At 45.9% G+C, this 14,376-nt stretch overlaps 1 protein-coding gene across 1 annotated transcript in view; it reads right to left on the minus strand.

Annotated features, from left to right (window-relative positions):
• Nucleotides 1-14,376, minus strand: part of LOC146442612 (uncharacterized) — a 59,801-nt gene that overhangs the window by 16,295 nt on the left and 29,130 nt on the right. The window contains 1 exon segment of the mRNA XM_085049872.1: nt 2,168-3,108. Within this exon segment, the coding sequence (XP_084905998.1) occupies nt 2,168-3,108 (941 nt within the window).

Below are 14,376 nucleotides of genomic sequence, written 5' to 3' on the forward strand. Positions count from 1 at the left end.
TGGAATCCCAAAATCCTCAAAATCCCATAGGAATGGGACCTCAAAATCCCATAGGAATGGGACCTCAAAATCCCCCAAATGGGAACCCCAAAACCCCCAAAATCCCAAAGGAATGAAAATCCCGAAATCCCATAGGAAGGAGACCCTAAACCCCCCAGAAATGGAAACCCCAAAAACCCCAAAATCCCATAGGAATGGGAACCTCAAACCCCTGAGAAACGGGAAACCATTCCTAAAATATCCTAAAATATCCCAAAATGTCCTAAAATGTCCTAAAATATCCTAAAATGTCCTAAAATGTCCTAAAATGTCCTGAAATATCCTAAAATATCCTAATATATCCTAAATTACCCTAAAATGTCCTAAAAGATCCTAAAATACCCTAAAATATCTTAAAATACCCTAAAATACCCTAAAATATCTCGGACCCTACAGGGATGGGAACCCCAAAATCCTATAGGAATGAGGCCCCAAACCCTCAGAAATGGGAACCCCAAAGCCCCCAAATCCCACAAGAAGAGGATCCCCAGACCCCCAGATTGGGATTTCCCTCATCCCAATGACCCCAAATCCCAGGGAACCCCATAAAAACCCCAAATCCCCCTCAACCCCAAACACCTCACCCTACAGACCCCCAATCCCATCCCCCTCCCCCTTATCCAACCCCCCACAGCGAGGGATCCCCAAAACCCTAAAAACCCCATAAAACCCCAAAAAACCCATAAAAACCCAATAAAAAAACCCATAAAAACCCCAACCTCCCAAAAAAAACCCATAAAACCCCCATAACCCCATAAAAACCCCAAACCCCCATAAAAATACCATAAAAACACGAAAAAAACCCATAAAAACACCAAAAAAACCCAAAACCCAAAAAAACCCATAAAAAACCCCATAAAAACTCCATAAAAACCCCAAAACCCCATAAAACTCCCAAAATCCTAAAAACCCAATAAAAACCCATAAAAACCTAAAAACCCCAATAAAAACCCCAAAATCCCATAAAACCCCAAAATACTATAGAAACCCCATAAAAAACCCCAAAAAACTCCATAAAAACCCCAAAATGCCATTAAAAACCCATAAAACCCCATAAAAACCAAAAGAAACCCATATAAAGCCCAAAAAAAACCCCATAAAAACCCCACAAAAACCCCCAAACCCCATAAAAACCCCATAAAAATCCTAAAAACCCCATAAAATCCCCATAAAAACCCCACAAAAACCCCATTAAACCCCCAAAAACCCATAAAAACCCCAAACACCAAAAAACCCCATAAAAACCCCAAAACCCCATAAAAAATCCTAAAATCCCCATTAAAACCCCATAAAAAACCTCAAAACCCCATAAAAACATCTAAACCCCATAACAAACCCTAAAAAACCCAAAACCCCAAAACCCCCACAAAAACCCATAAAAATCACCAAAAAAACCAAAACCCCATAAAAACTTCAAAACCCCAATAAAAACCCATAAAACCCATAAAACCACCAAAACACCCAAAAACCCCATAAAAGCCCAAAAACCCCATGAAAACCCCATAAAACTCCATAAAAACCCCATAAAAAACTCAAAACCCATGAAAACCTCATAAAAATCTGAAACCCCATTAAAAAACCATAAAAATCCCATAAAAACCCCATAAAACCCCCAAAACCCCTTAAAACCCCCAAAATCCTAAAAACCCCATTAAAAAACCCCAAAACCCCATAAAAACCCTATTAAAAACTCCAAAACCCAAAAAAACAACCAAAAACCCCATAAAAACTCCATAAAACCCCAAAACCCCATAAAACCCTCAAAACTCCATAAAAACCCAAAACCCCACAAAACCCCCAAAACCCCATAAAAACCCCAACAAACCTCCAAAAACCCATAAAAACCCTATGAAACCCCCACAAAACCCCATATAAATCCCAAAACCCCACAAGAACCCATAAAACACCATAAAAACCCCAAAACTCCAAAACCCCAGAAAAACCCCAGAAAAACCACGTCAAAACCCCAAAACCCCATGAAAACCCCAGAAAAACCCAAAACCCCATAAAAACCCCATAAAAACCCCATAAAACCCTCAAAATCCTAAAAAACTCACAAAAACACCTTAAAAACCTGTAAAAGCCCCAAAACTGCATAAAAACCCTATAAAAACTGACTGGGATGGACTGGGATGAACTGGGATGGACTGGGATGAACTGGGATGAACTGGGAGTGACTGGGATGAACTGGGACAGACTGGGATTGAACTGGGATGAACTGGGAGTGACTGGGATGAACTGGGATGGACTGGGATGGACTGGGATGGACTGGGATGGACTGGGATGAACTGGGACAGACTGGGATTGAACTGGGATGGACTGGGATGGACTGGGATTGAACTGGGATGAACTGGGATGAACTGGGATAGACTGGGATTGAACTGGGATTGAACTGGGATTGAACTGGGCTGAACTGGGATGGACTGGGATTGAACTGGGATGAACTGGGATGGAACTGGGATGAACTGGGATGAACTGGGATTGAACTGGGAGTTACTGGGATGAACTGGGATGGACTGGGATGGACTGGGATGGACTGGGATGAACTGGGATTGAACTGGGATGAACTGGGATTGAACTGGGATGAACTGGGATGAACTGGGATTGAACTGGGATGGACTGGGATGGACTGGGATTGAACTGGGATGGACTGGGATGGACTGGGATTGAACTGGGATGAACTGGGATGGACTGGGAATGAACTGGGATGGACTGGGATGAACTGGAATGGACTGGGATTGAACTGGGATGAACTGGGATGGACTGGGATGGACTGGGATGAACTGGGATGAACTGGGATGAACTGGGATGGACTGGGCTGAACTGGGATTGAACTGGGATGAACTGGGATTGAACTGGGATGAACTGGGATGAACTGGGACAGACTGGGATTGAACTGGGATGAACTGGGATGAACTGGGATGAACTGGGATGGACTGGGATGAACTGGGATGAACTGGGACAGACTGGGATGAACTGGGATGAACTGGGATTGAACTGGGATGAACTGGGATGAACTGGGATGAACTGGGATGAACTGGGATTGAACTGGGATGAACTGGGATTGAACTGGGATGAACTGGGATGAACTGGGATGGACTGGGATTGAACTGGGATTGAACTGGGATGGACTGGGATGAACTGGGATGAACTGGGATGAACTGGGACAGACTGGGATTGAACTGGGATGAACTGGGATGAACTGGGATTGAACTGGGATTGAACTGGGATGAACTGGGATGAACTGGGATTGAACTGGGATGGACTGGGATGGACTGGGATTGAACTGGGATGAACTGGGATGAACTGGGATGGACTGGGATTGAACTGGGATGAACTGGGCTGAACTGGGATGGACTGGGATGGACTGGGATGAACTGGGATGAACTGGGATTGAACTGGGATGAACTGGGATGAACTGGGATGGACTGGGATGGACTGGGATGAACTGGGATGAACTGGGATTGAACTGGGATGAACTGGGATGGACTGGGATGAACTGGGATGAACTGGGATGAACTGGGATGAACTGGGATTGAACTGGGACAGACTGGGATGAACTGGGATTGAACTGGGATGAACTGGGATGAACTGGGATGAACTGGGATTGAACTGGGAGCGACTGGGATTGAACTGGGATTGAACTGGGATGGACTGGGACGGACTGGGATTGAACTGGGATGAACTGGGATTGAACTGGGACAGACTGGGATGAACTGGGATTGAACTGGGATTGAACTGGGATGAACTGGGATTGAATTGGGATTGAACTGGGATTGAACTGGGATGAACTGGGATGGACTGGGATTGAACTGGGATGAACTGGGATTGAACTGGGATGAACTGGGACAGACTGGGATTGAACTGGGATGAACTCGGATGAACTGGGCTGAACTGGGATGAACTGGGATGAACTGGGATTGAACTGGGATGAACTGGGATGAACTGGGATGAACTGGGACAGACTGGGATGGATTGGGATGAACTGGGATGAACTGGGATGAACTGGGATTGAACTGGGATGGACTGGGATGGACTGGGATTGAACTGGGATTGAACTGGGATGAACTGGGATGGACTGGGATGAACTGGGATTGAACTGGGATGAACTGGGATGAACTGGGATGAACTGGGATGAACTGGGACAGCCTGGGATGAACTGGGAGCAACTGGGATGAACTGGGATTGAACTGGGATGAACTGGGATGAACTGGGATGAACTGGGATGAACTGGGATGGACTGGGATTGAACTGGGATGGACTGGGATGGACTGGGATGGACTGGGATTGAACTGGGATGAACTGGGATGAACTGGGATGAACTGGGATTGACTGGGATTGAACTGGGATGAACTGGGATGAACTGGGATGAACTGGGATGAACTGGGATGAACTGGGACAGACTGGGATTGAACTGGGATTGAACTGGGATGGACTGAGATTGAACTGGGATATGAACTGGGATGAACTGGGATGGACTGGGATGAACTGGGATTGAACTGGGATGAACTGGGATGAACTGGGATGAACTGGGATGTACTGGGATGAACTGGGATGGACTGGGATGAACTGGGATGAACTGGGATGTACTGGGATGAACTGGGATGAACTGGGATGCACTGGGATGGACTGGGATGGACTGGGATGAACTGGGATTGAACTGGGATGAACTGGGATTGACTGGGATGAACTGGGATTGAACTGGGATGAACTGGGATGGAACTGGGATGAACTGGGATGAACTGGGACAGACTGGGATGAACTGGGATGAACTGGGATAGACTGGGACGGACTGGGATGGACTGGGACGGACTGGGATGAACTGGGACAGACTGGGATTGAACTGGGATGAACTGGGATGAACTGGGATGAACTGGGATGAACTGGGATTGGACTGGGATGGACTGGGATGAACTGGGATGGACTGGGATGAACTGGGATGAACTGGGATGGACTGGGATGAACTGGAATTGAACTGGGATTGAACTGGGATGAACTGGGATGAACTGGGATGAACTGGGATTGAACTGGGATGAACTGGGATGAACTGGGATTGAACTGGGATGAACTGGGATGAACTGGGATGAACTGGGACAGCCTGGGCAGGGTCACACACACACACACACACACACACACACACACAGTGACCCACAATGACACCAACAACGTCACTGCCTTTGTCACCCAATGCCTTTATTGGCTGCCAGGCTGGGCAGGGACAGCGGGGGGGACCCCAAATTTTGGGGTGGGACCAGGAAATTTTGGGGTGAGACTGCAAAATTTAGGGTTGAATCGGCAAAATTTTAGGGTAGGACATCTGAAATTTTGGGACGAGAACCCCGAAATTTTGGGGTGAAACTCACTAAATTTTGGGGTGGGACCCGCGAAATGTTGGGATGAAACATCTGAAATTTTGGGACAAGACCGTGAAATTTAGGGGTGAGGCATCCGAAATTTTGGGGTGGGATCCGCGAAATCTTGGAATAGGAACCCCGAAATTTTGGGATGAGACCACAAAATTTGGGATGGAATCCACAAAATTTTGGGGTGAGACCCGTGAAATTTTGAGGTGGAATCCCCAAAATTTTGGGATGAGATCCCGAAATTTTGGGGTTGGATTTGTGAAATTTTGGCATGAGACCATGAAATTTTGGGGTGGAATCTCCAAAATTTTGGGATGAAACCCCCAAAATTTTGGGATGAGATCTGTGAAATTTTGGGATGGGACTCGCAAACTTTTGTGGTGAGACATCCAAAAATTTGGGATGAGATCGTGAAATTTTGGGGTGAGACATCCGAAATTTTAGGATGAAATGCCCGAAATTTGGGATGAAATCCCTGAAATTTTGGGATGAGATCCCCAAAATTTTGGGATGGGATCCACGAAATTTTAGGATGAAACCCCCAAAATTTTGGGAAAAGAGCCCCGAAACTTTGGGATGAGAGCTGCAAAATTTTGGGGTTACACCACGAAATTTTGGGGTGAGACATCTGAAATTTTGGGATGAGATCTGCGAAATTTTGGAATGAGAAACCCCAAATTTTGGGATGGGAGTTGCAAAATGTTGGGTTGAGACATCCAAAATTTCGGGATGAGACCATGAAATTTTGGGGTGGAAGCCGGCAAATTTTGGGATGAGACATCCAAAATTTTAGGATGAAACCCCAGCAAATTTGGGATGAAGCCCCAAAATTTTGGGACGAAGCACCCGAAATTTTGAGGTGAGACCCGCGAAATTTTGGGATGAAACCCCAAAATTTTGGGGCGGGATCCCTTCAATTTTGGGATGGGAACCTCAAAATTTTGGGATGAGACCCCAAAATTTTGGGATGGGATCCATGAAATTTTGGAACAAAATCCACGCAATTTTGGGATGAGATCCACAAAATTTTAGGGTGAAACCACCAAAATTTTAGGGTGAGACCCGCCAAATCTTGGGATGAGAGCCCCGAAATTTTGGGGTGAGACCACAAAATATTGGGATGAGAGCTGTAAACTTTTGGGGTAACTCCATGAAATTTTGGTGTGGGACATCTGAAATTTTAGGATTAAACCCCTGCAAATTTGGGATGGGACCTGCAAAATTTTGGGGTGAGACCATGAAATTTTGGGATGAAACCCCCGAAATTTTGGGACGGGATCCCCAAAATTTTGGGACGGGAACTCCAAAAATTTAGGATGAAACCCCTGAAATTTTGGGACGGGATCCCTGAAATTTTAGGATGAGACTCCCGAAATTTTGGGGTGAGCCTGCGAAATTTTGGGATGAAAGCCTGAAATTTTGGGATTAAACACCCAATATTTTGGGGTGAGACATGCAAAATTTTGGGATGAGACCCCCGAAATTTTGAGGTGGGATCCCCGAAATTTGGGATGAAACCCCAAAATTTTCGGATAAGAGCCCCTAAATTTTGGGGTGAGACCTGCAAAATTTTGGGGTGGAATCTGCAAAATTTTGGGGTGAAACCCCGCAAATTTAGGATGAAACCCCCAAAATTTTAGGATGAAACCCCCAAAATTTTATGACCAGCACCCCAAAATTTGGGCACGAAAACCCCCAAAATGTTGGGCGTCACCCTCGCAGCGCGATGTCCCCGGGGTGGCTCAGCCAGACGTCGAAAACGCTTTTATTGGGGGGAGGAGGAGGAGGAGGAGGAGGAGGAGGAGGAGGAGGAGGAGGAGGCGACGACCCTAAATCCCCCTCGGGGTGCTTTTGGGGTCTCGGGGGGTTGGGGTGAGGCAGGATTGGGGTCGCCCAGTGTAGGGCCAGGATTGGGGTCACCCCGTTCTGGGCTGGGGGAGCCACGGCGTTTGGGGCCACGGCGGTGCTGTAGGACGTGGGCAGCTGACCCCAAAGGATGGGCTCCGAGCCTTTTTGGGGTGCTGAGAGAATGGGCTCCGAGCCTTTTTGGGGTGCTGAGAGAATGGGGTCAGAGCCTTTTTGGGGTCCCCAAATGATGGGGTCAGAGCCTTGTTGGGGTGCTGAGATAATGGGGTCAGAGCCTTTTTGGGGTGCTGAGATAATGGGGTCAGAGCCTTTTTGGGGTGCTGAGAGAATGGGCTCCGAGCCTTTTTGGGGTCCCCAAATAATGGGGTCAGAGCCTTTTTGGGGTCCCCAAATAATGGGGGATGACATCCCATGGGGTTTAGGGAACTCAAACCCTTTTTGGGATCCTAAAATAATGGGATCAGATCCTTTTTGGGACCCCAAAATAATAGGGGATGAGGTCCCTTGGGGTCTGGGGGGTTCAGACCCTTTTTGGGATCCCCAAATAATGATGTCAGACCCGTTTTGGGATCCCCAAATAATGGGGTCAGAGCCTTTTTGGGACCCCAAAATAATAGGGGATGACGTCCCTTGGGGTTTAGGGAACTCAAACCCTTTTTGGGATCCTAAAATAATAGGATCAAACCCTTTTTGGGAGCCCAAAACAATAGGGGATGATGTCCCTTGGGGTCTGGGGAGTTCAGACCCTTTTTGGGGTCCCAAAGTAATGAGGTCAGACCCTTTTTGGGACCCCAAAACAATAGGCTCAACCCCTTTTTGGGACCCCAAAACAATAGGATCAAACCCTTTTTGGGACCCCAAAATAATAGGGGATGATGTTCCTTGGGGTCTTGTGGGTTCAGATCCTTTTTGGGATCCCCAAATAATGATGTCAGACCCGTTTTGGGATCCCCAAATAATGGGATCAGAGCCTTTTTGGGGTCCCAGAATAATAGGTTCAGACCCTTTTTGGGACCCCAAAATAATAGGGGATGACATCCCTTGGGGTCTGGGGGACTCAGACCCTTTTAGGGATCCCCAAATAATAGGATCAGAGCCTTTTTGAGACCCCAAAACAATAGGATCAAACCCTTTTTGGGACCCTGAAATAATAGGATCAGACACTTTTTGGGACCCCAAAACAATAGGCTCAAACCCTTTTTGGGACCCCAAACCAACAGGCTCAACCCCTTTTTGGGATCCCCAGCTGGGCTCCAGCAGCACAGGAGGCGACGACGACCCCAAATCCCTTCCGTCCCCAAACGGGGGATTTTCCCGCAGGAGGGACGCGATGGAGAAGCTGGAATGGGGCGGGGTGGGGGAGGGGGGGTAGGGACACCCCGAAAGGACGAACGGGGACAGGTCGGGGACAAAGGGGGTGGCAGTGCCACCTCCTCCCCCCCGAGCCACGGCGGTGTTCTGCAGTTTTAGGGCCGCCGGCGGGATTCGGGTCACGTCCACCGTCCAGTAGTTGCCCTTGGCTTGGGGTTTGGTGGGGTCTTTGAGCACCTGGGGGGGAAAGGGGGAGGGTGGGACCCTAAAAGGGCCTGAAAGGGCCTGAAATGTCCTAAAATACCCTAAAATATCCGAAAATGTCCTAAAATGTCCTAAAATACCCTAAAATGTCCTAAAATATTTGGGACCCTACAGGGGTGGGAACCCCATTCCTAAAATGTCCTGAAATGTCCTGAAATATCTTAAGATATCCTAAAATATTTGGGATCCTACAGGGATGGGAATCCCAAAATCCTATAGGAATGGGACACCAAAACCCCCCAAATCCCCCAAAATGGGAACCCAAACCCTCAGAAATGGGAACCCCAAAACCCCAAAATCCCACAGGAATGGAATCCCAAAATCCTCAAAATCCCATAGGAATGGCATCCCAAAATCCCATAGGAATGAAAATCCCAAAATCCCATAGGAAGGAGACCCTAAACCCCCCAGAAATGGAAACCCCAAAAACCCCAAAATCCCACAGGAATGGGAACCTCAAACCCATGAGAAACGGGAAACCATTCCTAAAATATCCTAAAATATCCTAAAATATCCTAAAATGTCCTAAAATACCCTAAAATGTCCTGAAATGTCCTGAAATATCCTAAAATATCCTAAAAGGGCTGAGATCCTACAGGGGTGGGAATCCCAAAATCCTATAGGAATGGGAACCCCAAAACCCCATAAAAAGCCAAAAACCCCATAAAAAACTCATTAAAAACCTCTAAAAACCCCATAAAAACTCCATAAAAACCTAAAAACCCCATAAAACCCCCATAAAACTCCCAAAATCCTAAAAACCCATTAAAAACCCCATAAAAACCTCATAAAAACCTAAAAACCCCAATAAAAACCCCAAAATTCCATAAAACCCCAAAACACGATAGAAACCCCATAAAAAACCCAAAACTCCATAAAAACCCCAAAAAACTCCATAAAAACCCCAAAATGCCATAAAAAACACATAAAACACCATAAAAACAAAAAAACCCATATAAAGCCCAAAAAAACCCCATAAAAACCCCAAATTCCATAAAAACCCCATAAAAACCCCATAAAAACCCCACAAAAAACCCCAAACCCCATAAAACCCCCATAAAAATCCTAAAAACCCCATAAAATCCCCATAAAATCCCCAAACTCCATAAAAACCCCACAAAAACCCCATTAAACCCCAAAAAAACCCATAAAAACCCCAAACCCCATAAAATCCCCATAAAAACCCCAAATTCCATAAAAACCCCACAAAAACCCCATTAAACCCCCAAAAACCCATAAAAACCCCAAACCCTAAAAAAACCCATAACAAACCCCAAAACCCCATAAAAAATCCTAAAATCCCCATTAAAACCCCATAAAAAACCCCAAAACCCCATAAAAACATCTAAACCCCATAACAAACCCTAAAAAACCCAAAACCCCATAAAACCCATAAAAACCCCATAAAAAACCCCAAAATGCCATAAAAAACCCATAAAACCCCATAAAAACCCCCAAACCCTATAAAAACCCCATAAAAACCCCATAAAAACCCCACAAAACCCCACAAAAACCCCACAAAAACCCATAAAAATCACCAAAAAACCCAAAACCCCATAAAAACTTCAAAACCCCAATAAAAACCCCAAAAACCATAAAACCACCAAAACACCCAAAAACCCCATAAAAGCCCAAAAACCCATGAAAACCCCATAAAACTCCATAAAAACCCCATAAAAACCTCAAAACCCATGAAAACCTCACAAAAATCTGAAACCCCATAAAAAAACCCATAAAACCCAAAACCCGTTAAAAACCCATAAAAATCCCATAAAAACCCCTTTAAACCCCCAAAACCCCCATAAAAACCCCATAGAAACCCCATAAAAACCCCCAAAATCCTAAAAACCCCATTAAAAAACCCCAAAACCCCATAAAAACCCTATTAAAAACTCTAAAACCCAAAAAAACAACCAAAAAACCCATAAAACCCCAAAATCCTAAAAACCCCATAAAAACTCCATAAAACCCCCAAAACCCCATAAAACCCCCAAAACCCCACAAAAACCCCAACAAACCTCCAAAAACCCATAAAAACCCTATAAAAACCCCACAAAACCCCATATAAATCCCAAAACCCCACAAGAACCCATAAAACACCATAAAAACCCCAAAACTCCAAAACCCCATAAAAACCCCATAAAAACCCCACAAAAAACACGTCAAAACCCCAAAACCCCATGAAAACCCCATAAAAAAACCAAAACCCCAATAAAAACCCATAAAAACCCCACAAAACCCACAAAACCCTAAAAAACCCACAAAAACCCCTTAAAAACCTGTAAAAGCCCCAAAACTGCATAAAAACCTTATAAAAACTGACTGGGATGGACTGGGATGAACTGGGATGGACTGGGATGAACTGGGATGAACTGGGATTGAACTGGGATGAACTGGGATGAACTGGGATGAACTGGGATTGAACTGGGATTGAACTGGGATGAACTGGGATGAACTGGGATGAACTGGGATGAACTGGGACAGACTGGGATGAACTGGGATGAACTGGGATGGACTGGGATGAACTGGGATTGAACTGGGATGAACTGGGATGAACTGGGATGAACTGGGATGAACTGGGACAGCCTGGGCAGGGTCACACACACACACACACACACACACACACACACAGTGACCCACAATGACACCAACAACGTCACTGCCTTTGTCACCCAATGCCTTTATTGGCTGCCAGGCTGGGCAGGGACAGCGGGGGGGACCCCAAATTTTGGGGTGGGACCAGGAAATTTTGGGGTGAGACTGAAATTTTGGGGTGAGACATCCGAATTTTTGGGATGGGACCCACAATATTTTGGGATGGAATCCACAAAATTTTGGGAAAAGAGCCCTGGAATTTTGGGGTGAGACCATGAAATTTTGGGGTGGGACCACCCGAAATTTTGGGAGGAGACCCCTGCAAATTTGGGATGAAACACCCGAAATTTTGGGATGGGACCCACGAAATTTTTGGGTGAGACATCTGAAATTTTGGGACGAGAACCCCGAAATTTTGGGATGGGAGCTGCCAAATGTTGGGGTGAGACATCCAAAATTTTGGGGTGAGACATCTGAAATTTTGGGATGAGACCATGAAATTTTGGGGTGAGAGCCACCAAATTTTGGGATGAGACCCCCAAAATTTTGGGATGAAACCTGCGAAATTTTGGGGCAAGACCCGCAAAATTTCGGGGTGAGATCCACGAAATTTTGGGAAGAAACCCCCAAAATTTTGGGATGAAACTCCTGAAAGTTTGGGGTGAGACATCCGAATTTTTGGGATGGGACCCACAATATTTTGGGATGGAATCCACAAAATTTTGGGAAAAGAGCCCTGAAATTTTGGGGTGAGACCATGAAATTTTGGGGTGAGACATCCGAAATTTTGGGGCGAGACCCCTGCAAATTTGGGATGAAACACCCGAAATTTTGGGATGGGACCCCCGAAATTTTTGGGTGAGACATCCGAAATTTTGGGATGGGAGCCCTGAAATTTTGGGGCGAGACCATGAAATGTTGGGATGAGAGATCTGAAATTTTGGGACGAGAACCCCGAAATTTTGGGATGGGAGCCGCCAAATGTTGGGGTGAGACATCCAAACTTTTGGGATTAAACACCCGAAATTTTGGGGTGAGACATTCGAAATTTTGGGATGGGAGCCGCGAAATTTTGGGATGAGACCCACAAAATTTTAGGAGCAGAACCCTGAAACTTTAGGATGAAACCTCCAAAATTTTGGGACGAGAGCCCCTAAATTTTGGGATGGGAGCTGCGAAATTTTGGGGTGAGATATCCAAAATTTTGGGGTGAAACCACGAAATTTTGAGGTGCGACATCTGAAATTTTGGGTTGGGACCCACAAAATCTAGAGGTGGAATCCACGAAATTTTGGGATGAGACTGCAAAATTTTGGGGTGGGACCTGTGAAATTTTGGGATGAGACCCCCGAAATTTTGGGGTGAGACCAAAATTTTGGGATTGGACCCATGAAATTTTTAGATGGGATCGAAATTTTGGGACGAGACTGCGAAATTTTGGGGTGAGATCAGCAAAATTTTGGGGCAAGACCATAAAATTTTGGGATGAGAACCTCGAAATTTTGGGATGAGATCCACAAAATTTTAGGGTGAAACCACCAAAATTTTAGGGTGAGACCCGCGAAATTTTGGGATGAGACATCCGAAATTTGGGATGACAGCTCCGAAATTTTGGGGTGAGATCTGTGAAATTTTGGGGTGAGACATCCAAAAGTTTAGGATGGGAACCCCGAAAATTTGGGGATGAAACCCCAAAATTTTGAGGTGAGATCTGCGAAATTTTGGGGTGACAGATCCGAAGTTTTGGGATTAAACACCAGAAATTTTGGAGTGAGACCGCGAAGTTTTGAGATGAAACCCCAAAATTTTGGGACAAGAACCCCAAAATTTCGTGGTGAGACCCCCCCCAATTTTGGGATGGGAGCCGCAAAATCTTGGGATGAAATCCCCAAAATTTTGAGATGAAATCCACAAAATATTGGGAGGGGATCCCCGAAATTTTAGGATGAAACTCCCGTAATTTTAGGATGTAACCTGTGAAATTTTGGGATGGGATCCACAAAATTTTGGGACGGGATCCCCCCCAAAATTTTGGGATGGGAACCCCAAAAATTTAGGATGAAACCCCTGAAACTTTGGGACGGGATCCCTGAAATTTTAGGATGAGACTCCCAAAATTTTGGGGTGAGCCCGCGAAAATTTGGGATGGAATCTGTGAAATTTTGGGAAAAGAGCCCCGAAATTTTGGGATGAGAGCCGCAAAATTTTGGGATGGGATCCCTGAAATTTTAGGATGAGACCCCCAAAATTTTGGGGTGAGACCCGCGAAATCTTGGGGTGAAACCCCAAAATTTTGGGACGGGGTCCCTGAAATTTTAGGATGAAACCCCAAAATATCTGGGTGAGATCCCCCAATTTTGGGGTGAGACTCTGAAATTTTAGGATGAAATCCCAAAATTTTAGAATGAAACCCCCGAAATTTTGGGGCGAGATATCCGAAATTTTGGGATGGGATCCGCAAAATTTTGGGGCGAGACCATAAAATTTTGGGGTGAGAACTGTGAAATTTGGGATGAAACCCCAACATTTTGGGACAAGAGCCCCTAAATTTGGAGGTGGGACCTGCGAAATTTTGGGATTGGACCCCCAAAATTTTGGGATGGGATCGGCAAAATTTTAGGATGAGATCCCTGCAATTTTAGGATGAAACCCCCAAAATTTTAGGATGAAACCCCCAAAATTTTAGGACCAGCACCCCAAAATTTGGGCACAAAACCCCCAAAATGTTGGGCGTCACCCTCGCAGCGCGATGTCCCCGGGGTGGCTCAGCCAGACGTCGAAAACGCTTTTATTGGGGGGAGGAGGAGGAGGAGGAGGAGGAGGAGGAGGAGGAGGAGGAGGAGGCGACGACCCTAAATCCCCCTCGGGGTGCTTTTGGGGTCTCGGGGGGTTGGGGTGAGGCAGGATTGGGGTCGCCCAGTGTAGGGCCAGGATTGGG

This window comes from Lichenostomus cassidix, chromosome 2 (assembly GCF_008360975.1).
Source record: "Lichenostomus cassidix isolate B80296 chromosome 2, HeHo_3.0, whole genome shotgun sequence".
NCBI lineage: Eukaryota > Metazoa > Chordata > Aves > Passeriformes > Meliphagidae > Lichenostomus > Lichenostomus cassidix.